Source organism: Manis pentadactyla, chromosome 12, assembly GCF_030020395.1.
Source record: "Manis pentadactyla isolate mManPen7 chromosome 12, mManPen7.hap1, whole genome shotgun sequence".
NCBI classification, from domain to species: Eukaryota; Metazoa; Chordata; class Mammalia; order Pholidota; family Manidae; genus Manis; species Manis pentadactyla.
Window position 1 is genome coordinate 57,704,577 of NC_080030.1, and position 26,461 is coordinate 57,731,037.

At 37.9% G+C, this 26,461-nt stretch overlaps 1 protein-coding gene, 1 long non-coding RNA gene and 3 other non-coding genes across 5 annotated transcripts; 1 reads left to right on the plus strand and 4 right to left on the minus strand.

The window, feature by feature from the left end:
• Window positions 1–8,913: 8,913 nt before the first annotated feature.
• Window positions 8,914–11,660, minus strand: RPS12 (ribosomal protein S12). Its single transcript, XM_036903762.2, has 6 exons — window positions 11,555–11,660; window positions 11,380–11,431; window positions 11,096–11,212; window positions 9,948–10,050; window positions 9,408–9,509; window positions 8,914–9,006 (listed from the first exon to the last, which is right to left on the minus strand). The coding sequence occupies exons 2-6, from the start codon at window positions 11,391–11,393 to the stop codon at window positions 8,944–8,946; spliced, it is 399 nt and encodes a 132-aa protein (XP_036759657.1). The 5' UTR covers window positions 11,394–11,431; window positions 11,555–11,660; the 3' UTR covers window positions 8,914–8,943.
• On the minus strand, window positions 9,136–9,263 carry LOC118921831 (small nucleolar RNA SNORA33). The gene has a single exon (XR_005028528.1). It is a non-coding gene; the product is annotated as a small nucleolar RNA SNORA33 (small nucleolar RNA).
• Window positions 9,593–9,669, minus strand: LOC118921832 (small nucleolar RNA SNORD100). The gene has a single exon (XR_005028529.1). It is a non-coding gene; the product is annotated as a small nucleolar RNA SNORD100 (small nucleolar RNA).
• Window positions 10,812–10,883, minus strand: LOC118921830 (small nucleolar RNA SNORD101). The gene has a single exon (XR_005028527.1). It is a non-coding gene; the product is annotated as a small nucleolar RNA SNORD101 (small nucleolar RNA).
• Window positions 11,661–12,352: 692 nt separating the features above from the next.
• LOC130679814 (uncharacterized) lies at window positions 12,353–26,187 on the plus strand. Its single transcript, XR_008992760.1, has 3 exons — window positions 12,353–12,669; window positions 25,533–25,581; window positions 26,062–26,187. It is a non-coding gene; the product is annotated as an uncharacterized LOC130679814 (long non-coding RNA).
• The last annotated feature ends 274 nt before the right edge of the window (window positions 26,188–26,461 follow it).

Below are 26,461 nucleotides of genomic sequence, written 5' to 3' on the forward strand. Positions count from 1 at the left end.
AGTTATTCTAGAGCAGTTTTGGGGTCTTCTGCTAAACATTAAATTTGGTAGTTCTGATTTCTCTAAATACTGTTTTTTCATATGACCTAAGTTTCAATTATTTGTTTCATACAAAGTAAGCATAAATAAAACTTTTAAAAACGTTACTATTATATATATTGCATTTTAATATTAGCTAAACTGTTCTCAGGAAGTTGATTTCTCTCCAATGATTCCAAATCTAGAAAATACAAAAATGAAATACATGATAGACAAAAGTTAACAATAGAAATTACAGTCTTAGTTTTTGGAATTTTACCAAAGCACAGATACAAGAAAATAAGTAAAGGAACTTTTCAAAAGTTTCTTTTCATCTCTAAATTTTAGAATCTGAAAACATATCCACCAGAGAGTCCCTTATCTTTGAAAAATTGTTTTTCTTTTGCTTTTTGCTATAAATCAATAGCACTCGTTCGTTAGCACAATTGCCTCCCCAGATTTGTATGGATAGGAAAAGCATCCTAGGCTCATTCCTCTCGGAGAAATCCTTAAAAGGCAGGCTCTTCTTTGCTAACATCAACACATTTTGTCAACACTATCTCAGAAAAATAGACACCTAGTCAAGGATTATTTTAAAACAGAAAAGTTCAATGCCTCTAACTATCAATTATAGAGAGTAACTTTAAAGTTATTTCTACCTGCTTCTGAAAATTAAGACTAACTTACTTACTTAATTTAATGGCAAGGCAAAGCAGCTAGCTAGCTGCCATCATTTGTAAAACACATCCTCATTATTTGTGTTGAGACAGTTTTTCCTCATACCGCTCTGTCCTGGACACACTGATCCCCTTATCTTCAAAGACTCATCCTTGAAGCTGGTAGCTCACCCGTTCATTGAAGTCTGCTTTCCACTCTGCATCACTGTGGTCATTTCTATTGTTGCCTGGATAATATGGAATAAGTGCAGATTAGGAAAACACTTCACAGCAAGACTCAAAGTGCACAGTGTTGCTCACTGATGGCCAATGGAAGATTATGCATGTACATTTTAACTTTGTATAAACATTCTTGCACATCCTTACACACCTCTTGTGGAAACCAGCTAAACTGCCATTGTTAGTTTATTTTTCAGGCACTAAAAAGTGCATATGTACTCATAGTATGTTCGTGGTTCTCATCACTGGTATTTTTCACCAACATACATCAATTTACAAAATGTAATCCTTTTACATATATTTAATACAGAATATTTTAATCTTCAACAGAATGACAAATCCTACAAACTGTCAGTTTACCTACATGTCCAAAGGTGTTTGGAGCATATCCTAGGATATAGGGCTCTGTCTTTTCAGGTGAAAAGCAAAGAAATCAAACGAGATCATTTCTCAAGTTCTTCCATCTTAAAAGTTAAGATTCTGATTGCAAGTAGAGTCTGCAATGGGAAAATCTTGTCACATCAGGGCTCAACTCCACACCCAATTCTCTCTAGGCAGAGAGAGCATCTTCTCCAGAAATGTAGGAAGAAATTAGCAAGGTAACTTTTTAGTCACTCCAAATAGTTACTTCTAGAAAATAACACAATCAGTAATGATGATAGAGGCAAGGTAGCTAATGACTGTCAGAAAATCATTTACAATTGACATTAATGATTACTTTAGGCAACAGTATTAAAGATGACCACTTGTGTCATTATGTAGAGCACTAAAATCTCCTAAATTTTGTATTTGGAAATAAGCTTAACTTTGGGAGGTGATCATGATAGATAGTATAGAAATACAGTTTTTTTCAAACACTAAATGGTTAGTCTTGAATAGAGCCCAGAATTACAGAAGCTCCCCTTCCTGACAGACCCTCTTCAAAGGACTAAGATCAAACATAGAGCCATTTGGCAATTTTTTAAGATAGCAAAATGTCAGAGTAAAAGAAGTGTCTATTATTTCTTCACACAATTGTTTAAATCTCATCATCGAGGTATGAAGGAAGAAACAAACAATTATAGAGTTACAGGGTTAAAAGGAACAGTTTACAGGTTCTCCCACTTAACTCTACGGAGGATTTTGGTTTTGTTACTTATTATTTACATGTTGGGAGGGCTGTGGCTTATTGTTTTCCAGTTTAGATAAAGCAATGTAATTGTTATTAAATATATTCTTTCTCCTTAAATAAAAATTGATATCTTTTAGCCAAACTGACTGTTAATTTCCAAATTTGAATGCCTTACTAGAAAGAGAGTTCCACTGTATAGGAAGGACAAATGTTTCATTTTGCTGCTCTGAGAAAAATTTTCAGCGCCCACCAGTCTGGGGGTTGGCAATGATTATGAGCACTTCAGCTTTAATAAAATACCATTTCAGTTGAGACTGGTGGTGATCACCAGGGAAAACAACTACTAAGGTTCTACCCAACGCAATAAAGGCAGAACTGGTCAGCTAATGTTCAACTAATACATACTTGTTTTCACCTAATGATTTATAAAGTTGATTGCTGACCTTCCAAAATCAAAGGTGAATTTTGACATTTTCTCATTTTTTTAACTGAAAAAATAATGTGTGGGATAAGTAAAATATTTTGTACTAATTTACAATAACCTAAACATACTTTCCGATTCTCCCTCCTTCCTTGTCTCTCCCTTTCTCTGTCTACATCTCCTCCCCCCCCCCATTTCTCTCCCCTTCCCCCACCCCTTCAGAAACACGGCTTGCTGTTGAGATATTACCTTCATTAACCACAAATAAACTAAAACTCACTTGCAAATTGTCATTATGCTATAGGGTACTGGATTCATCGCTCAAGCAGGTTTCTGCTTCATTAAAGGTCCTGCTGCCACTGTTCTTCTGCTATGACAGGAGAAACACGGTGGTTTTACCAAAACAGAATTTCTTTGATGACCAATTCATTTTTTACCTGTTTTATTTTTACTGCCCCCCTAACACAATAGTTTCAAACTGTAACAATGGTAGCTAACCCTAACCTCTGCCAGCATTCTGTTACTCAGCACTCCAGATGGCAGCAAGGCAACCTTGAATGCTTTAAATAAGACTCACTTCACATGACAAGGTGACAATAAATGTAATAACAAGTGTGACTCTTATGCCTTGATCATAGTTATTTAAAAATCCAAGACTTAATATTTATGTTGTTTCCTCTCCACACAGGGCTCTGAATTTTGCTTCCACACTATAGCATCGTTCATGTTATCATTTTTGTATTTATTTTAGAGTAAAATTTCTACTTTACATGAAAGAAATTTGGAATATAAAATTTTGAAAGGGATTTTATTTCAAAATGCAGTTTGTGGGTGGGGTTAGAAAAGATTTTACTTTCTTCTTAAAGATTATACTTGTGCTCCTTCCTGAATTAATGGCACACTGCAGCACTTTATGATCCACGTGTAAGTACCTCCCAGCAAGACGTGACATGAGCCCATTTAGCAAAACATCTGCCGACCCCTGGCATTCACCAAGTATATCCAAACATCAAATCTACAAGAAATCTATAATCTGTACCATTTTGTATGTTAATATTTTATTTTCCCCTTATGGATTTCGTATTTACTTTTTACTGTGCATTTTGCTCCTTTTAACCTGGTGGCAGCGCTGTGAAGTATCACAGGCCTTTCACTTGGTATTTCTCTAACAAGCCAACCAGGTACAAACAGGATTTTTATATCCATTTGTAAATTTTAGTTGGGGGCAGTTGAGAGAAGGAAAAATAAGAAGACAAATACTACATTTGTGTAAGGTTTAATTCACATCACTTGTACAATACTGTGCTGTTGGCATGTGTCTCAATAAATAGGCTTCAAAAAGAAATTATTGTGGTGTAAAAATAGTTTCCCTGAATTCACATGCTTTTTACTGTTCCCAGGTCTCAAAATGGCTTTTTAAATTATTTTTTCAGACTCTTAGAGCTATGTTTCCCACATTGTGATAGGATATGTTTCTCTGCCCAGCTCCCTAGAGTGGAGTTGAGTGAAGGGAAGTTGAGACAGCTTGGCACAATTCTATTCCAACAGAGGCCTAACTTGAGAGATGTACTCTTGTTGCCAGATAAAAAGGAACACAAGAAATGAAAGTGTCAAAAGAGGTTGGCAGTTTAAGCCAAAGATGAAAATCCACTAATTAACTAAACAGGCAGGTCAAATCTATTCATCCAATAGAAAATATTTGAGTGCCTCCTACATCAAACATTATTCTAGGCACCAGAGGTACGGCATGGAACAAACTCAAGTGCTTCCACGGGGCTACTATGCAGATTGTAATCTCCAAAGTAAATCCATAGCCTTGACATTCTCCAAATCATGCCCGTTTACCAGAACAGGCCTGCTCTGAACACTTTTGGTCTTCAGGTAGCTCCAAATCCTCAAAATAGTGGAAAAGAAAGGGGCCTAACAAAAATATACAATCCACCATTACAGATCAAAACTTTCTCCTCTAGGAGTAAGTCACAGAGTTTCAATTTCCTAACTGTGTATAAAATAACTACAGTAACCTCACTGACAACCTCCCAAAGCACAGGATGGAAGACCTCACCATCTAGGGGGTGTGGATTCTGCAATACCAGGTAAAAAGTGAACGCCGCCAGGTGTAGTAAGCTAAAGCCCAACAATCTTCAAAGTGGGAGAACAATCTTATCCTGAGGAGATCTTGCACAATGTATGTATATGCAGTCTGTGCTTCTCTTCTGGACTTGTATTCTGATGGGTCCGTCACCAGGCACCAGCTTCTTACTGCCCTCTGCTGGCTAGATCTGAATTCTCTTCAAGCTGTTTTATCCAAGTGTTATTTTATTAGACAAGCATATAAATTCACTTGTCCACAACACAAACATTTCTAAAACTTTTGCATTAATGGTACTTAAAATTAGCCCCAAGAAGGTCCTGTACCAGTATTTCATTTATTAAAATGAAATTTTAAGTATCTTCTTTCTACAAAAGCAATACATGTTGATTAAAGAAAAAAGAAAAACAAGCAAAAGGAGAAAGAAAACACCTTTTTCCAGAAACAATCATTAAAACCTTGTGGTATACCTTTCCAACCTTTCTTTTCTGCAGGCCTGCACCCGTACATTCCTTTATTATTTACTCTTTTTGGTAACAAAATGTGGTCCTACTATACACCATTTGCGCATTGCTTTAAAAATATTTGTATTAACAAATGTCCTTACATATTATTTTTATGGCAACATATCAATTATGTATATGTGCCACACTTTACTTAATCATTCTCTTCCTTCAAGTAACAAAAATTATTACCAATAGCTCTGTGATAAATATACTTACAGCCATAACTATTCTTTCATTTGTAACTGGTCAGTATGTTCTCTTAACTGAAGGCATTCTGAACTGAGGCTTTGCAACTCATCCCCAACCCATTATAAAAAAAGAAAAAAGGCAAGGTCAATAGAATAGAACCCCCTGGGTTGCCAGGGACACAGATGATCGCCAGGGTCTCTGTCTACATTTTTCACAACTCAGTTTAATTTACACAGAGGAAACTGGAGACTGCCTATGAAAGCACTTCTCTCTTCTCTAGTACATTTCCTTCCCAAAGCCAGTTTGCTGTGGAAATCAACTAGGAATGTGGTGACAAAGATGGTCAGTGAACACGGAGCAACAGAAAAAGTAGGCAACTCTGAAGGGATGTTTCATGCAAACTAGGAGACTCTGAGCTTCAGTAAATGGCCCTTCAGTGATTTACATAAGGAATCTTTAGGATCACCCTCCTCCCTCATTTCTCTTTTCCCAGTGAAAGCCAGATTGCAGTGCAACTTTAATTAGCAGTGAGACTAGGCTCTGTAGGTTTTAAATAAAAAGCTGGCTGAAACAACTCTCTTGGGATAGTTTGAATTTCGGTGTGCTTATGTTATTTCAAGTCTAAGCCATGTTTTTTAAAAAAAGAACTTATTTTTGCCAGGGGGTGGGGGGCACTGAACTCTCATGTTTTAGTGTTTATGTAGCTCAAGACCTGTAAATACCTGAGTACTCTAAGATTAACCAACTTTGGCCTCAACAATCCCTGTCCCCAGCACCTGGCCACCAGCAGTGAATCATAAGCCACCCAACAGGTCCTCTATGAAATGGAGAGCTGGGTGGCCTCTCGGGCACCTCCTTATACCAGCAATGGCGCCTCCATTACTCTGCTGGGAAGTTCTGGTCTGGCGGGCTCTCTGGGTTGAGCAGAGGACCCTGACTGGGAGGACAATGCCCTTCCTGCAGCCCTCAGCCTGCCCCATCCTCAGTGTGGAGTGCTAAGAACTGTCATATTTCCCCTCCTTGGCTAATGTCCTCCCCCTCCTTTTTTGGGGGTCTCTATAGTGCAGGAAGAGGCAGTAAAAAAAAAAAACTTAGCATCCCTTAAGCAGGACTCTGTATACTCATCTAAAAAGAAAAAAACTTCAAGCTCCATTTTAAGAACCAGATTAAATATATATTTCCACACTTTGAGTTTCTAACACCTCTGCCTATAGAACGCCTCAACAATCCAGTTGAAAATAGTTTTTAATAGGTATCAACATAACACAGCCTCTTTACAGTTTTTCTATTGGTATCCTGGTCCATTTTTTTCAAGAATTTAAAGTGGCTTACTAACATACACATAAATCTCAAAAAACTCAGGACCAGGTAAAATATAAAAAGCAAAACAAGAGTTAAGAGCAGCAAGAAAATGGAGTATTTAGCTTGGTGGTTTCAATCAAAACAGGAGTCTCATTGTCCACGGGAGCACGAAAACAGTACCAACTACTTGGCTCAGATGCTTTGGGTACATCAGGATGTCCTCAGAATTCTGAATGCACACAGCAACTGGTTTCATGTATTTTCCTAGTAAAAAAAAAAAATTACATCTGCTTCCGCCTTGGCACTTCGGCATGGATGGGTGGTTCCCCTCAAGGATCCCATGAATCTTTAGACAAGTCACACCTAAAGCTAGTTACATTTGAGCTGGGTCTTTAAGACTGCCAGGTAGATAAAGGGGCACTCCAGGCAAAGGCAACACTAACAGGGAGAAGTCACGGAGATGACCACGATCACTTTCCAACTCTGAGCACTATGGATGAGTTAGGCAAGCAAGCGACTCACAGTATGAACAGCAGTGGGGAGGCTGTCAGTCCCCTGGAGAACCTAAGGCTGTAACACAAAGTAGGCAATTGAGGCTGCCCTATCTATGCCTGACCTAGGAGACTGGTAGGATCAGAATCAATGTAAGTACTTGCAGAGCCTGATACACACTTCATATTAAATAGCTTTCCTTCCTTCTAACCAGAAACACAATTTAAAGGGTAAGTGTGCCTTTGAGGTCTACAAAATTTGAGGCACTCAACTGTGTTCACATTAAAGCTGATCACATGACAGATCTAGAATGAACATGTCTGAGGCAGGCTACCAAGGTAGCCAGTCTCACTCTGGACTATTATAGAAGCATAAACAAGGACTGGAGAACCTGACAGTGGCAAACTTCAAATTGTGGACCAAATAAAAATTTCTGAAAAACGGCAGTGAGAGCTCATCAGAAAAAGACCAGGAAGGAGCTATTGGATTCAACCCTGAGAGGTCTGGGTACCCTCACTGAAGTTTTAGCTGAAGATAAAACCCAGGAAAACTGAAGATGGAGACAATCTTGATCAGGATTTTGAAGAATGGACACAGCCAGTAGTATTTAGAACAGTGACACTTTCAGAGATTTGTGTGCTTAGCAGCTGAGGCATCAGTAGGTTTGTAAGTTACCAAAAACCCAAGCCTAGTCAGGTCAGGGGAAGGAGGTAATACTCAGTAATAACTGTTTAGCTTTAACAAGTTCCCCAGCACTAACCTCAGAAGGGCAAATGAGCAAAACGCATACTTCACACTGTCATCAGCCATTTTCTCCAGCCCAACCTAAGGAATTCCCCAGCCCTGAGTGTTCAATAAATGACTGTTTTTCACTGCCATTAACTCAGTGCCAGAGAATAGGGTCTCAGAATATTTAAATAGATACAGATACAAGGAAATGAGAATTTAAAACCAGAATAGATCATTTTATTTAGAATAGCCGAACAGCTCAGTTGACATTTAACGACATCAAATGCCAGGTCACACCAAGGGACCTAACCATGGTCTATAAGACCTTTCAATACGAGCTTACAGCTGAGGCTGTTCTTCCCACTAGTGGATACATGCTGAAGACAACCAGCCTGGTGTGTGAAGACACTCCATGTGTTCCAAGGACTGAAAATTCCTTATACATAGATATTTATACAAAACCAGCACTCCAAAGCAAATGTGGCTGAAGTTCAGCCTCACAACACATGCCCCATAACTGTATAGCAAAACTGGCCAACTACAGTAGAGAAATTCAAAGCATCCTAGTTGTCAATGTACCGGTAATTCAGGTTACAAAACTTTAGTCCCACATGTGAACATGCCCCACCTGATCCAGGTTTGAAATATTCTTCAGGCTGACATGAGTACACTGGAGCATAATCTTGCTTCTGTACCTAACATTTAGGTCAACAAAAACAATGGACACCTTGACCTTTCCCAGAGGGTATGTCCATAAACACTTCTAGACATCACACATTTCCTTATGTCTCACAGCCTACATCCGATCCTGACCACTTTTGCACTTTTCCATTGACTTGTCTGGCTTCTGCCTTAATCCACAATGTCTGGCTTCTGCCTTAATCCACTCACTGTCCAGCTCCAGGATTATAATTTACTCAACACCCACACCTGATTTACCTTTGGCCCATTTCTCTGCATTATAGGTCGGCCTCAGCAGTTGTAACCGTCCACTCCCAACTCTGGCAGGCTATTCTATTTGCTAACATTGAAGCTACTTACTGGTCACTCAGAAACCAAGAGGGACCAAATAGCCTGCTTCCAGCTATTTTACAAAGATTACCTTCTGTCCTTCACTGACCAACCTTATTTTACTGCCCCAAATAAAAAACCAGAGATGAGGAACAAAAACCAAGTTTTTTATTTGTTCACTTCTTGCATTTGAAGTACTCCTCAATGACATCCTTGGCCTGAGACTCTTTGCCATAGTCCTATAAAAAGAAAAAAAAAACTAATTTTTAAACTAACATTTACAAACTCCATCAGGTTGTTAGCACTAGTTATAATGAAGCACTAAAAAATTAGCTCATTTAATGAAAATGCTTCTCATCATCACAACTTTTTGTAGCCACTTTCAGGGACCTTAATGACTTCAATGTCTTAAGGCTCGTAACATGGCTTTACTATTGCCAGCTTTCTCGACATTTCTGCAAACATATTCAGGTAAGCAGACTCACTAAGCTGGCTTAATTATGCCTTCTTTTCCTATTCTGAAAAGAAGAAAACTATTTTGAAAAATCACATTTTTTCCTTTTTACAGAACAATTTAGACTCATTACAGGATTATTCCTGGTTACCCAGCACAACCTTCCTCCCAGAGAGAAATACTCACCTTCACCACCACACAACTGCAACCAACCACTTTACGGGGCTTTCCCTCTCTGTCAATTTTACAGAGACCTACCCATTCCCCTAGTTTCTTGTTGTCATCAACCTGTTGGGGGGAATATTAAAAAAAAGAAATCACCATTAGGAGACATTAATGCTACTGGTAAAAAAACCCAAACCCAAGAGGTAGCTGCAGTCAGATAGGGGTGACATGGCAGTTTCCTCAGGCAGTTCAGTAGAGGGAGCCAGATGTCATCATGCACAGCACCAAGAGCAGTTAGCAGCAGTTTTTTCTACACCATCAAAATTAATCATTCTACAGGAATAAAATGCTTCTATTAACTAGCTTTATCATAGCCCACAATGCCAAGTGTATATTGTATTTTATTTTTTTCACATCTGCAGAAAGCAATGAGCTGATACTTTACAAAATTTGTCCTGGTAGGTGTGACAAAACAGCATTAATCTGGACACATGACCCTAACTGGCCAATTTTCATCAAGTTATCTCTTAGCAGTTCAGATAAATTAAATGGGTAACTTACCTTAATCAGGTTGATTTGATGTTCAGCACAAAGGGCCTCCACCAACTTGACATACATAGGCTCATCACAGTTGGAAGCCAGCACACAAAGGTGGGCTTGGCGCCTGAAATGCAAAACCCACAGAAGCTTAAATTCAGGCCCAAATCCACGACTCTAGTACTTTACAAGGTAGTTATCTTTGCACTAGCAAAACACAAGCGGCACACCCAACAGGGAACACAACTGCTTCACTCTGAGGACCATTAATGAGCACAATTGTCATTCACCTATAAAAATACTAAAGTTTCAGTAACTCCTAAAAAAATGCCCAGTTTATGTAAGGGAATGCGAATTTGTGACCCAAAAAAACACACGTTTTCTCACAAGCCAGCCTTACATTTAAAAACTGTTAGGTTGAGCACAACCAACCAGATAGGAAGTGTTATCTGGCCCAAACACTGAATCTTGTGCAGTACTGCCACGGTGCAAACTGTGCAGGGGAAATTATATCAGAACTGAAGTACTTCCAACAAGGAGCACTGCTTCCACTGGATTCAGGGTGCCAGTATAGACCAAAGTCAAACGGACTTCAATTTACCTGACTTGGAATCTCTTCCAGTGCACTGAAGTTCAGCTCATTGAGTTAAGCATGCAGTTGTCTTGCCAATGCAACCAGCTCAAAAACTAAAGTGAATGCAAGTATTTACACACTCCACATTGGCATTGATTTCTACAGCTACGCTTACTATCCAGATGTAACTGAAACAAGCAGCTTCCAGTTCCGTTTATTTAACTTAATGGTACAGTTTTAAAATGACAAATTCCAAGTGTTCCTATCCGTCTTCAAGACAACAGTGAAATTAAAATTAGCTCCTCGACCTACAGGTTTGTCAGACTGCTTAGTTTCACTCATGAAAGAGTGAAGGGGTATCCGACAATTTAAGTCATCATTCAAACACTGTAGTTTTAAAGAATCAACTACTCATCCCCATTTCAAACAGAAACCTGCGAACTATACAGATCCAAGTTGATACCTTTTTCTAGGTTTCCTGTAGGACGGATGCCATTCAGACCTTTTGTGCTAACACCATGAACTTCATGCTCTCTTCCCTTGGCTGCAGTTTTGTTCCGGTTCCAACAACCCACAGTATTGAGACTGATACACGTACTTGTCTAAGGCTTTGGCAGCTTCGCGAATTCCACGTGCTAGGCCATCGTGGATGAGAGCGGTCTTCAGCACTTCTTGTAAAGCAGTATTAACGTCCATTACACCTCCAGCAGCAATGCTGAAATGCAACAAGTGAAAATGATCAGTGAATTCCCCACACGCCATCTACCATATTCGCCTTGGACTGGGCAGTCGGCGGTAACGGGAGCTGCGCTTAGGGTGCCAATGCTGACCCGAGCGGCCCCACGCCTTAGCCACACCACGACCCCGGCCCTGTGCGCTCACCCTTCCTCGGCCATGGCGGTGGGTTACGGGTGAAGTCGAATCTTGAAACGCACTGCAACACAAGAAAACCAAACTGATCGTTAAAAAGTTGTTTAGGCCGAGGTGCTATCGCCAAACCCAGCAACCACGCAGCTAGCCACGCGCCCCACAAATACTCTTTCCCACAGCAACTCACCCCGCGCCTCCGCCTCCGCGCGTGTCGGCGGCGGCAGGGAAAGAGGCCGGAGGAAGCCGCACGACGGTATTTAAAAGCTTCTCGGGACCACACCCCTCCCTCCCCAAGCGCATGTGCACTCCCTTTCATGGAAGAGGTGGCTCTGGCGCTGCCGGGCCTGGAGAATATCTGTTTCCGTATTGAGGCAGTTCTGACACAGGGTACTGCTAATCTGATTCAGGCGGTCGTTGATACGCGCAACAGGCACCAATGCGGGCAGCCTCTCACAGAGTCTCGTTTCCGGCAGGAGGCGGGGCCTGTGGAAGTCCAGAGAGTTCGTTCTACGGAGCGCGGGAAGGGACAAGAGCTTCTGTCTGTGCACTCTTGCTAAAGCCAGAGGAGCCCAGACTCCCTCAGAGCCCTTTTTAACCCTTACCCCACCGAATTGTCATTTCCTGTGGACCCCCAGTAACTGGGAGGACTTCCTGAGCAACACCGTCTCTGCCTTCTTTTCTAAGTCACTCTGAATGTCCGCGAATATGTCATTCTGTGGCTGATCCTCATCTGTCTGTGGGTGTTTTCGTGAAACGAAAACCAACACGTATTCACTACTTTCAAGCATATTGTAAATTCCACTTTGCCGGAGATATGTTAGTAAATTGGAATCTCAAGCCAAGTGCTTGGCTCCAGTTCCTAGATATAGTTGGTTCTAAATAAAGGGTCTTTTTCCCCCCCTTCCTTTTAAACTCTAGATTGTGGCTTGAATTCGTAATCCTGCGCGATCGGGATTCAGTGGGTGAATTTAAAACACAAACGTACCAGACACAGGATAGGGTCTGGGAATATAGAGATGAAAGCGCGGCCTCCGAGAAACCTGGCATTTCAGGACCGCAGAGTGTGGAGTGGAATCCGAGAACTCTAAAACCGGTTCTCCCGAAGAAATATTTTGAATTTTGTATTGATTGGCAGTCCCCCCCGCTTGCACGTCCTGAGCAAATACGCAGAAGATGAGCGAACGTAATCAGGAGTCTTCTTTCACTGCTCCTGCCAAGTCGCCTGGCCAGTCAGCAATCACTATGCGTTTGACAGGTGCAGGCGCTGTTGAACAGAGCGAACAGCGAACAAATACACTCAGGGTAAGAGTGCTAGATAGAGTTAATCAAAAGAGATATTCTGGACTTTGAAGAATTGATAAAGTTCATTTTTAGCTTTTCAAGTACTTTCAATTTTTCATTTTGTGTTGAACCTGCGTTTTCCTATCATAACTCACCCTAAAAAAGTATTCCCTTAATTGTCCATTAATTAATTATTGAGCTTTGATTTTTAAAAAAAAGAATCCAGAGAATTCATAAAGAGAAGATTTGTTTCTGCCTTGTGTGTGGTGAGATTAAGATTTGAGCGCAAGATTAGAATACCTAAAGCTGAGGGACGAAGTGGCGTGGAGGTCAGAGTGGGCATGGTGAGGCAAGGGAGAAGATAGACTTTATTTTAGGCTTTTGGCAGCATGTGAAATGGGCTCAAAACAACAAGCGAAAGGCTTCCAAACAGGAAGAACGAGAGGAAAGGAGAGGATATTCTAAGTGGAGGAAAGAGTAAGGCCAAAGGCACAGACACCTCCCTGGCTTTTTTGGAAGTCATTTTAACACATTCATATTTTTGAAAGAGAATGTGGTAAATAGTGTTTTAGTAAATTTCTCATTATCTAAAGTTAATATACTAAGCATGTTAGATTTTTTTCCCTCAATCCCCCCTAAAAAAAATCTTAAGAGAGAAGGCAGGGAATTTGATAAAAGGCTCAGGAGACATAAATTGTGGAAATAATCATTACCAAACAATGTATATAGGGGGAAAATGATTAAGTAACTCTAAGCTTAAATTATTAGTTTCTGTATTTTAGCTGCTCACAATCTGTCCTGTAGACTCTAGTATCATGAGCCTATACCTTAATATTTCACCTTATAAATACCTTTTCTATCAGTTGTAAATCTCCCTCCTAAGAACCAGAAGTAGTCCTAGTTGTATGACTGGTTCTAATCCCAAAAATGAAATTAAAGGTCACACTGGTGATTCAAGGAATCTTTAAATAGATTCTCTTCCTTCACTTGTTTAAAGTTACCTCCTCTCAGTTTTAGATATTACCAAAGGTGGAAGACAATACTAAATAGAGCTTAATGGCTAGAGTCACTCTTATACTAGCAGATTATAATAATTATATCATGTACACATGATATGAAAAGTGCTCCCAGGACATGGTACAGTGACTTGCATTTTGGAGTCACTAAACTAATGTGTACTGAATGAACTCATCAAATGAAGTTAAGTTTAAAGAAGCATATTGGTAGATGGCATACTTAAAGAAAGCCGTGCAGGGAACTACTGTCATAAATTAATGTCTCCTGTGAGTTAGTTGGAGGGGCATCCCAGAAAACCACTCTTAATTTGAAAACTTTCAAAAATGTCCCTACTTTTGAGGGTAGAAAATAAGGGAAATGGAAGCTAAGGAATAGGAGAGAACTCAAAATCTTAGCCCTCTGCATCTCAGGAACATGTAGGTCTGTCTGGCCTTGGCTTATGTAGCACACAGTTTTAAACATACTGAAGAAAAATTAGCTGTAGGTGAAGAAAAGTTTGACCTAAAGAAGGTAGAATACTATTATATGAAGGGAAGAATCCAAGGAGAAAGAGAAATTGGTAGGAAGGAGGACAAAAAAGAAAATAAGACACGAGATGAATGCAAGTGGAATAGATTAATAAAGGCTGTAGGTAGTAGCTTATAAAGTTCATATGAAAGTCCTTTAATTGGAAAATTCAGTTTATTAAGGAGAAAAAGGTTGTGGTAGAGAATGAGGCCTAGATTATTCTACAGCTAAGAATGCAGCCCATGTCAATAACATATTAAAGCTTTTGCATAATTTTCATCTAAATTTTCTTAAGTCTAGCAATATTTCCTCAGCTCTTGTTTTTATTGCTACCAGATGCTACTTGCATTTGTTTGGGTGCTGTAGCTGCTCACTACAGGGATGATTGAGAATGCGTAGCATACTGATGAAGCCAGAGATAATACTTAGTTTATGAATAAACTGACTGTAAACCAACAACACAGGTAATATATAAATGAATTAAAGAGTAGAGGCCCATAGAGCAAACCTGAAATTAATATTAAATTTTTTCACTTGGGGCACAAGGAGGACCTGGGTGTGAAGGACTCCAGCCCCCAGGGCTGCTTCCTATAGATAATCTCTGCTGTTATCTGTGCAGTTTCTTTTGAACACTGGGTCCTAATGCTCTTAAATGTGTTTGATAAGCAGTTCTTGTTAGAAAATCAATGGAATGAAGCCAGACCACTCCTGTCTTTAGAACTAAAGCTACATTAAAAAGAAAAAAAATCCCTACTCATTTAGCAAATTCTAACCCCCGACATCAAAGCTAAAGGACAGACTAGTGATGCAAGAATTGTTGATATAGATTCTCCTTTCTTTCACTTTCTGACTGTAGCCTTGTTCAGAATATTTCTAGTTGCTGGACCTCAAGCACATAATCGGCAAAATATAGCAGGAAGTTGAATGAGTTGCCCTAAAACACTCCTTTGGTTTGGACATTCTATGCCATCACTTCGAAACCATAATTTTAACTTTTAGTAAATGTTGAATGCCTCTACAGTCTGCCATATTTGTTTTCTGATAGTGTATGATTTCAGCCATAAGAGACTGGACTATATAGCTGACACCAGCTTCCCTCCTGTGTGTCCAGGTTATAAATCTCTTCATTTGTAAATGGCAGTTGCTGCTTTTTTTGTATTAGGACAAGCGAGCGTGTTAATGTAGAAAATGTGGATAATACTCTATTAATTATAGTTCTTGCATGCAACAGAATGATCTGTGGCTTACATAAAAAAAAAATTATTGGAAAGCAATTGGATGGTTCAGCCAATTAAAGGGTTTGCTGACCAACCATGTTTGAGGAATGCTTCAAGAGATCTTGGTTACAGGAACTCATGAGAAGTTTCATAAGGCAGTGCTTCTCAAATTATGTGACTGTCTAAGAATTTTCCACCCAGTCCATCACACATCATTAGTTTAATAAGATACAATAAATGTTAATTACCAGGAGGTTTAACAAGACTAACCCTTTTGCAGATAACAAATATGAGTCTAAAAAACTTTAGAACATCTGCCTGAAGACACTGAAGAGTGACAAAAAGCAGACAGAAATGGGGGGTGGGAGTGGTGATCAACACTTGCAAAAAGGAATGGCACTGGCTGGATTCCATTTATCTGGATTTTCACATAAGAGCAGCCCCCAGTCATTGCCACTCAGGGCAACTAATTGTCAGAGTTCCTCAGTTTTACTAACTGGAAAATGGAGGATAGAGTTTAGAGCAACCATAGCTTCTGGAAATGGAGGGGAAGGGGAAAATACCAGAAAAGAAAGTCAGAAAGCAGAAGACCAACCTTGTGTGTACCAACTCTCCCTAAGCTCTGGCTGGCCCCTGAACTATACACGCAGGGGACAGACTCCAGGCAACAGAGCAAAGACTAAACAAAATGCAGAGATTTTAGCTGCCTCTCTTCACTGGGGAAACATATTCCAAAGTTTGGGTCAAGGCAGGTTAACTCTGCTGAAATTAAAAAAAAAAAAGTTCTTTGAAAAAATATGACAGAATCTAGACTCTACAATGTATTACTCATGATGTTCTTGATATGACCCAAAATTATTACATATCTAAGAAACAGGAAAACATAATTCATACTCAAGATAGAAGGCAATCTATGGAAAGTGACCCCAAATGATCAAAATGTTAGAATTAGGAGGCCAGAATTTTAAAGCACTATTAAACATGTGCTCCAGAATGTTGAAAAAGTTTTTTAAACTCATAATGAATAAACAAATAGAAAAAATAGAAAACATAGGAGAAAATAAAATAGTAATTTAAAATCTAAAAAGTAAAACAGAAATAAAAAACTCACTGGAAGAGTTAGCAGCAGATTATATATGACAAAAGAAAGACTCGGTAAACTTTAAGCTAGATCAAATTGAAATTATCCAATTTGAAGTAAGGAAAAAAACACTGAAAAAAAATTAATGGAACTGTAGTGATCTGTGGGACAAAATCAAAAGGTCCAACATTGTGTTATTAAATACATAATTCTAATATATATGCAATTGGAGTGCAAAAAGGAGTCAAAAGAATGACATAGAAAATATATTTGAAGAAATAAAGTCCAAAAGCTTCCAAAATTTGGTGAAACACATAAATTTCCATGTTCAAGAAACTTGTGAACCTCAAGAAGTATATATTAAAACACAGAATGCCTATATGCATCATAAATGAACTACTAAAACTCAAAGATAAAAAGAAAATTCCAAAATCAGCCAGAAAAAAAATAAAATACAGGAAAACAATAATGCAAAATTATACCGATTTCTCTTGAGAAATTATAGGAGCCAAAAGACAGTAGAACCATGTCTTGAAAGGGCTTAAAGATAACAACTCTCTACCTATATTTCTATATCCAATAAAACGATCCTTCAAGAATGAAGACAAAGAAAGACAGTCAGAAATGAACAAAAACTAACAGAATTCATCACCAGAACATCCACACTTGAAGAGATATTACAGAAAGTTATTCATGTTGAGAAATAATATAAAATGGAAAATAGGTATTCTGGAAGGAATGAAGGACATCAGATATAGTAAATATATAAGTAAACTTAAAAGACTATTTCTAAATAAAAAACTATATTGGAAGAAAAATTTAGAGCATTCCACTATGGACTTTATATCATTTGTAGATACATATGAAAAGTAAAGCATAAATAATTGGGAAGAGGTACTGTGTAACTGGACCCATATGGGTGCAAGGTTTTTATATTTTACATGAAGTGCTACAATATTAACTCTAAATGGACCAGAAAAGTTCGATATGTATATTTATAATCCTGAAGGAATCACTAAAAGATAACTCAGAGATATATACAACAGATAAATTAAAATAGAATTCCAATTTTTTTTTCATTTAAGCCAAAAAGAAAAGAAAGGAGAAACAAATGATAAAAAACAGATGGGAAGATATAAAACAAATGACAAAATAAAATAATTTTAAAAACTGCTCAAATTGAAAAGCAGAGATTGTCAGAGTAGATTTTAAAAAGTCAACTATATTCTGTCTACAAGAGATGCATTTTAAATATAAAGATATGGATAGGTTAAGAGTAAAAGAATGGGAAAAAATATACCATACAACCAACAAACATAAAGGCTGTAATGACTATGTTAATGTCAGATAAAGTATACATCAAGAGTATTACTAGTGATAGAGACATTTCACAATGATAAATGAGTAAATTCATAAGGGAGACATAAGAACTGTAAATATAAATATAATTATAAATACCTATACACATATATCTAGTAGCATATAAATATGTATGTATGAATATCTATCTCTATATACAGTAGCAGAACATCAAAATTTGACAGAATTAAATAGTATAATAAACAAATCAAAAAGCATAGTTGGATATTTGAACTTCCCTCTCTGAGCAATTGATAGAATAATTAAACAAAATAAGTAAGGTCATAGAAAATATGAACAAAACTGTCACTTTGACCTAACTGACTTTTAGAGACCACTACATCCAACAATTGTAGAATATTACTATTTTCTAGTACATATGGTACTGCTCAGAAAGACAGAGTGTACGCAGGGCCGTAAAACAAGTTTCAGTAAATTTTAAAAGATTGAAATATTCCAGAATATTAATTTGCCACAATAGGCTTAAATTAAAAATCAGTAATATAAACTTATCTGGAAAATCCCCAAATAATTGGAAATTCGAAACATAGCTCTTATTAACCCTTGAGTAACAGAAGGAAACATAAGAGAAATTAGACAATATTCCAAACTGAATGAAAACTTGTGGAATTCAGTTAAAGCTGTGTTTAGAGGGAAATTTAAAGCCTAAATGCTAATATTAGAACATAGGAAAGAACTAAAATCAATGACACAAACTTCTAAAGCTTGAAAAATAGGAGCAAAGTAAACTCTCATTTGGGTTTACTCAAAAAGAAAGAAAGGAAGGAAGGAAGGAGAAAGAGAGGAGGAAAGAAGATAATTTCACTGGTGAATTCTGTCAGACATTTAAGGAAAAATTAATGCCAATTTACATACTCATCCAGAAAATACAGGAATAGGGAAAACTTATGACTTGTTTTATGAGTCCAGGATTACCCTGATACCAAAGCCTGACATAAGAAAAGAAAAGAAAATTACAGAGCAACATTACACATAATAATAGAAAAATCCTTAATAAAATGATAAATTGAACCCACCTCATATAAAAAAGATAATATGTCCTGATTTCATTTGGTTTATCCCAAGTATGCAAGGTTGTATTAGCATTAGAAAATTAATCAGTATACTTCATCATATTAACAAAGTAAAGAAGAAAAGCCATTTATAATAAATTTAGAAGAGACATTTGATAACATTCAACATCAAATCATATTAAAAATCCTTCAACACTTTAGGAATAGAAGGAATCTTCCTCAGTCTGATTAAATGCACTTATGGAAAAATCTATAGCTAACTTCATACTTAATGGTAGAAGACCAAGTAGGTTTCTCCCTGATTTGGAACAAACTGAGGATCTTCATTTTCATCACATCTATTTGACATTTTAATGGTCATCCTAGTCAGTGCAATAAAGTAAGTGAAAGAAATGTATACATTGCAGGAAGAAAGAAGTAAAACTTATTCATTGATGACATGATTGCTTATGTAGAAGATCTAAAAGAATCTATAAAGCAACTATTAGAACTAATGAGGGAATTTAGCAAGTTCGCAGGATAAAAGATTAATATAAGAATTAATTTGCTTTTATATATAATCAGCAAATAATTAGACTTTTAAATGTAAAGAAATGCATTTTAATAGCTCCTAAAATCAAAATACTTAGGAAGATATTTGACATAAGGTATGTAATAACTCTACAATGGAAATTGCAAAGTATTTCTGAAAGAAATTATAGAAGATCTACATAAATGGAATGATACACCATGATCATGAATTAAAAGCTTCAATATTAATTGGGTGTCAGTTCTCCCTAAACTTATTTATAGAGTCAACAAAATCCCAATAAGAATCCCAGCAGGTATTTTGAAGAAATTGAGAGTTGATTACAACATTTCTACAGAAATTCTAAGGATCCAAAATATTCAGACTGCTCTTGAGAAAGAACAGTTGCAGAATTTTCACTATCTGACTTCAAACATATCAGCTCTTGCTGTGTGATGGAAGCAAGTGAGTGAAAGAAGCTGGCACCACCACCACCTAAAGTTCTGGTGAGGGAGCAGCATTCCAGAGGAGTAAGGACAAGCATTCTGGACTGAGGAAGATTCCTTCTATTCCTAAAGTGTTGAGGAATTTTAACATGATTTGATGTTGACTGTTATCAAATGTCTCTTCTGAATTTATTATAAATGGCTTTTCTTCTTTATTTTGTTAATATGATGAAGTATACTAATTAATTTTCTAATGTCTTGTGACTAGCTCGTGATGTTGGCAGCACATGCTGCAGATGTATGTCCAGTAGTGTTACAGAGTACTGGACCAATTCTGTGGTGGGATTTTAGGCACATAACCTCCAAGTGGTATGTATAGTCCTCTTAATGATTTTAGGTACTACCTAATAATCCATGAAAAATTCATTTTCTGCTTCAATTATCAAAGGCTGTTTCTTTTATTAAAAAATAGAGAACCTTGACTGATACAAGTACTAGGAAGAAAAATAAAGAAGAATTAACAGACAAAGGATGATGCATCTGTATTTTGGATAAAGGGATAAGAATCAATTTCTCTAAAGAAGTAACATTTGAAGATGACATATTATACATAGAAAACCCTAAAAATTCCACCAAAAAACTGTTAGAACCAATAACTGAATTCAGAAAAGTTGCAGGATACAAAATTAACACACAGATATCTGTCTCATTCTTATATACTAACAATGAACTAGCAGAAAAAGAAATCAGGAGAACAACTCTATTACAATTGCATCAAAAAGGAATAAACCTAACTAATAAGGTGAAAGACCATTACTCTGAAAACTATAAGACTCATGAGAGAAATTAGACCCTAATACATGGAAATATATCCTATGCTCATAGATATGAAGAATTAATATTGTCAAAATGGCCATCCTGCCCAAAGCAATTTACAGATACAATGCAATCCCCATTAAAATACTAACAGCATTCTTCAGTGAACTAGAACAAATAGTTCTAAAACTCATATGGAACCACAAAAGATCCCAAATAGCCAAAGCAATCCTGAGAAAAAAAGAACAAAGCTGGGGAGATTATGCCGCTGACTTCAAGCTCTACTACAAAGTCACAGTAATCAAAACAATTTGTAACTGGCACAAGAACAGACCCATAAATCAATGGAACAGAATAAAGAGCCCAGACATAAACCCATGCATATATGGTCAATTAATATACAATAAAGAAACCATGAACATACAATGGGGAAAAGATAGCCTCTTCAACAACTGGTGTTGGGAAAACTGGACAGCTACATGCAAAAGAATGAAACTGGATTACTGTCTAACTCCATACACAAACACGTAAACTCAAAATGGATCAAAGACCTGAATGTAAGTCGTGAACCATAAAACTCTTAGAAGAAAACATAGGCAAAAATCTCTTGAATATAAACATGAGCAACTTTTTCCTGAATGCATCTCCCCGGGCAAGGCAAACAAAAACAAAAATGAACAAATGGCACTACATCAAGCTAAAAAGCTTCTGTATAGCCATGGACACTAGTAGCAGAACAAAAAGCATCCCACAGCATGGGAGAATATATTTGTAAATGATTCATCTGATAAAGAGTTAATATCCAAAATATATAAAGAACTCATATGCCTCAACACCCAAAAAACAAATAAATGAATTAAAAAATGGGTGAAGGACCTGAACAGACACTGCTCCAAAGAAGAAATACAGATGACCAGCCAGCACATGAAAAGATGCTCCACATGACTAATCATCAGGGAAATGCAAATTAAAACCACAATGAATTATTACCTCACACCACTTAGGATGGCCAATATCCAAAAGACAAGAAATAACAAATGTTGGTGAGGATGTGGAGAAATGGGAACCCTCTTACACTGTTGGTAGAAATGTAAATTGGTGCAACCACTACAACCACTATGAAAAGCAATACAGGGGTCTCCTAAAAATTAAAAATAGAAATACCATTTTACCCAGTAATTCTACTCCAAGGAATATACCCAAAAGAAAACAGTATCCCTGATTTGAAGAGACATAAGCACCTGTATGTTTATAGCTGCACTATCTGAAATCACCAAGATATGGAAGCAACCTATGTGTTCATCAATAAATGAATGGATAAAGAATATGTGGTACATATACACAATGGAATATTATTCAGCCATGAAAAGAGAAGAAATCCTGCCATTTGCAACAACATGGATGGATCTAGAGGGTATTATGCTCACTGAAATAAGTCAGGTGGAGAAAGACAAATGTCATACAATGTCCCTTATTTGTGGAGTATAAAAACAAAGAAAAACAGAAGGAAAAAATAGCATAGACACTGTGAAAGGCCTAGTGGTTACCAAAGGGGAGGGGTTGGGGAAGGATGAAGGAGATAAAGGAGCACAATAATTTGCAATTACAATATAAGTTGGTCATGGGGATGATAGTACAGCATGGAGAATATAGTCAATGACTCTGTAACATCTTACTATGTTGATAGATAGTAACCACACTAGGAAGGGTGAGGATTTAATAATATGGGTAACTGTTGAACCACTGTGTGGTATATTTAAAACCAATGTAAGATTGTATATCAATGATACTTTAATTTTTTTAAAAAGTGGCATTTGAACAGAGACTGTGTTATTCCATTTTAGTTTGTAAAGTAAAAAGTATTTCATATGTGTATATATGTCTAGATAAGTGTATAAAAATTTGAATAGAAAATTGTGGTAAGCTGAGAATGGCTCCTAAAGATATGTCCACATCCACAAATCTGTGGAACTTGTAACTTATTTGAAAAGAGGGTCTGTGCAGATGTGACTAAAGATCTTGAGATGAGATCATTTTGGAATCTGTCTCAGTGAAATTGAGGTTGAACTTCTGGCCTTTAGGACTGTTGTTTTAAATTACCAAATTTGTGGGAATTTGTTAGAGCAGCCACAGAAGACTCACATGATAATATAATCAACTGTAACACTGGTCAAATGGTGGGAGGGTGGGAGGTAGAGTTTAGAAGTGGAGAGGAAGATAGAAATATGAACATTACATCACAATACCCTTTATTTAGATTAAAGTAGATGGATATAAAACAGTAATATAAATTTTATGAAAATAAATGCAAAAATATGTCTATTAAACAAGTGAAGAGATTCAGAACAAGCCTCCCCAGAATGGGCCACTTTGGCATGTGTACTATTTTGAGCTGAAGGCTGTCAAGACCCTGTGGACTCAAAATTTTGCCCTTCCTTTAGAAGGATCTAAACTGGGGACTCTTTCGCAGAACGAGAATAATTACCAGAGCAAAACTTGATCTGAATGGTCCATTTGTGCGGCAGGGCAAACATGTAATCACCGAACATGTGATCTTTAGGGTTCTGTGCATTGCTCTCCTCCTCTTTGAAGCCCCAGGCCCCTATTGCAATTCCTTAGCTCAGGATGAAGTATGTACCTCATTTTACCTTTCTGCCTTGGGGCTTCTCATGTATGTGGGGTGCCCGTATAGAAGAAATTAAATTTGATTTTCTCTTGTTAAACTGTCTCTTGTCAGCTAAATTCTTAGACCAAGTAGAAGAACCTTTGAGGGTAGTGGAAAATTTTTCCTCCCCAACATATGCAAGAATGATGGTTGCTGGTGAGGGGAATGGGGAAGGGGATGGAGGGAAATAACTTACAACAGAAATGAAAAATTCAGTTAAAGGACCAGAAGATCCAATACCTGCATAAAGAGCAGTCTAGAAAGAGAGAACACAAAAAGAGAATATAACAATAAAAGACACAATTCAAGAAAATTCTCTTCTATGATTTAATGTTAGACTGGAGAGAGAACATACAGTAAAATGAGATTGAAGAAGTTGGCAGTGGTTAGAGCATAAAGATTCCCCCCTACCCCTCCCAGAAAGCCACTTTAAGCAACCCATGCTAGAACTAATCTGTCTTGTTTAGAATGTCTAAAGGTTCTCTTCACCTACCTAGGAATGTTTATATAACATTCAAGACCCATCTTGACTCATTGAACAAAAGTAAACAGTTCTTCAAATATGTTCTCATTTTTAATATATGTCTCTGTAAGACAGGAAAGATGAGCAGGAGAACTTTATTGCAAAAGAAAACTTGCAAACTGGTGAGGCATAGCCTTCAGCTATGACCCAAAAGCAAACTCCCAGGAAACAGGTTGTTTTTATAGTGACAGATTCTGCCCAGAGCCCCATCTGCTGCAACTGAGGGTTAATTTCTCAGCCTGTGTTCTGGCAGCAGTAGCAGGACCACATCAGGAACAGGTTCTTCTTTGGAGAATAGACTTTGTTTTGTGATTCTTCTAGTGACACAGAATACACGTGTAGCTTCTTGTCAACACATGGCCACCCACTCCGTTTTGTTTTATGCCTCAATTAGCCTAACTGAATCCATCTTGGTTTTGTGGCATAGCTGGATTTTAGGGGAGGTGATCTCAGTTTTGTCTTATTTTCACACTATTGTAGAACTCATCACACTATAATAAATCACTTTTAAACTATATTCTCTGTGCTGTACTTTTGATCCCCACATTATAATAAATTAATTGGTGTCTATTTTATTTGCTAGAAGGAGATATGCTACTTGAGGGCAGATGCTGGATGGAGCTCATTCATCTTTAAAATCACAATATCTTAATGAGTCCAGGATGGCTTCCTGGATGGAGGGAACTCAACAGTCTTTTGTTTTATCTTGGCCCCAGAGAATTTCCTAGGCCTCAAACTTTAACTCTTCTCATATAGTTAAAAAGGTGAAGATAAGTAAAGCCTCTATTTTTTGTGTATGCCAGGTTTGTGAAAGTGAGAGTAAGCAGCACCATCGTGTTTGCATGTCACGACTTCACATACTTTATCCCCAGAGCTCACCCTATGATGCCGGGGTTCTTGTTCCTGGAGCCAGAGAATGAGCTTCGCAAACACTCAAGGTAGGAGAGCAAGGTACAGGCTTTTATTTAGAGATTAAGCGAGAGGACAGAACCCCTGGCTCACGCCAGGGGGGAGGCAAGAGAATCCATGGTTGGTTCGTTGTCTAGGGGTTTTATGTGTGGTTGAGGATTTTTAGGAATAGGGGTAAGGGCTAGGGGTGCAGACTTGTTAAGTGGTCCCAGAATGCTCTTTATTGATGAGTAACAGAAGAAATTTGGTGCTCTGATTCTTTCTCAGGATAGCAGTTTCCCTCTGGAAGCATGTCAATTAAGACTGCCTGCCCTGCCCCCAAGGTGGGCTGGGTTGTTGCCTGTTTGCTAAAGTGTGTTAAGAATCTTACTTCTTAACTTCTTGGACTGTTTATAGTTGGGTTTGCTTATTAAATTAGTCCTTTTCCTAGGTTGCAGATTACTTGGTTAGGATCAGAGAAGGAAATACAGCACATAGGTACTGTTAAAATAAATTGGGCCTTTTAGCAGGCTAAGGTAAATTTTACAGTGTCATGGTCTAAATTGATGCAGTGAAGTTACGGGTTATGCTGAGACACTTTATCTGGAGAACACTCAAACATTCCAGGTTAAGTGCTGCTGGCCTTTTGAGCTTTAACTGATCTCACTGAAGATGTCTATATTCCTAGTCTTGTATCTTTACCCTAGAGAATTAGTGTGACTGACTTTGCGTAATGCTTAACACAGAGTTTTGATAGGGACTTCTTTGCACATTTGTTACATTGTTCTGACTGTAATTATCTTACTCTGCTTTTTCTCCGAAGGGCCTCACCCTACTCTGCCTAAAACCACGGTCTCTGTCTCACCTACAAGGTAGGAATTATAGTCCCAGTTGTACATATGTAGAAACTGACCTTGTCGCCCAAAGTTACAGCTAGTAAGTGCCCCGGATTGACTCTCAGGCATCTGCCTCCAGAGACTGCAACCCAGCCACTCCACCGTGCTGCCTCATCTTTCTTGAAAATATTTTTCTAAGCTAGGTGCTTCCCAATGATTGATGTAATTAATTCACTTCCCGTTTACTAATGTCTGGCTTCAGTGACTACAGACACTACATCATTTACCCACTGTGAAAAATAACGCAATGTTGAAAATAGTCGTTAGAAGCCTAATTTTCGAATCCACATTTGTGTCTTTCAGTTTAGGTACTCTCTGTCTTTTCTGTGTCTAGATAAGCTTCCTTTCTGGCTGTTAATAGAAATAAATTGTATTCATTTTAAGGTGGGGGGTTCAATTTTATGTAATGTAGACTCACCCTTTATTTTTTTTCTGTCCTGTTTTGTCTTCATACAGAATGAAAATGTACAGCGTTTAACACAGAGAAGACAAGTAGTGACTCTATAGCATCTTAACTACGCTGATGGACAGTGACTCTAATGGGGTACGTGGGAGGGACTTGATAATAGGGGGAATCTAGTAACCATAATGTTCTTCAAGTAATTGTACATTAACTATACCAAAATAAAAATAAAAATGTACAGCTTAGCTCTGAAGTGGTGGATTACGATTATAGCCTGGGACTTAAAAAATTAAAAAGGCCGCCCCGCCCCCGGGAACGCCCGGCCCGCCGGCGCCTCCGCTCGGGTGCTGGTTAGTCTGCGTGCTACAAAGGAGGAAAAAAATGGCTTCTCTGCTAAAGGAACAATATGACTCTGTGCCCACACAGTGTTTTTTAGCCTTTGGTGTGCTTCCC

Coding starts and splice junctions, on each gene's coding strand:
- RPS12 (XM_036903762.2), bottom strand. Junction 9,510..9,947: donor ATCAAATCAACCTGATTAAG/GTAAGTTACCCA, acceptor TCCCCCCAACAG/GTTGATGACAACAAGAAACT. Junction 9,007..9,407: donor GCAGTTGTGTGGTGGTGAAG/GTGAGTATTTCT, acceptor TTCTTTTTATAG/GACTATGGCAAAGAGTCTCA.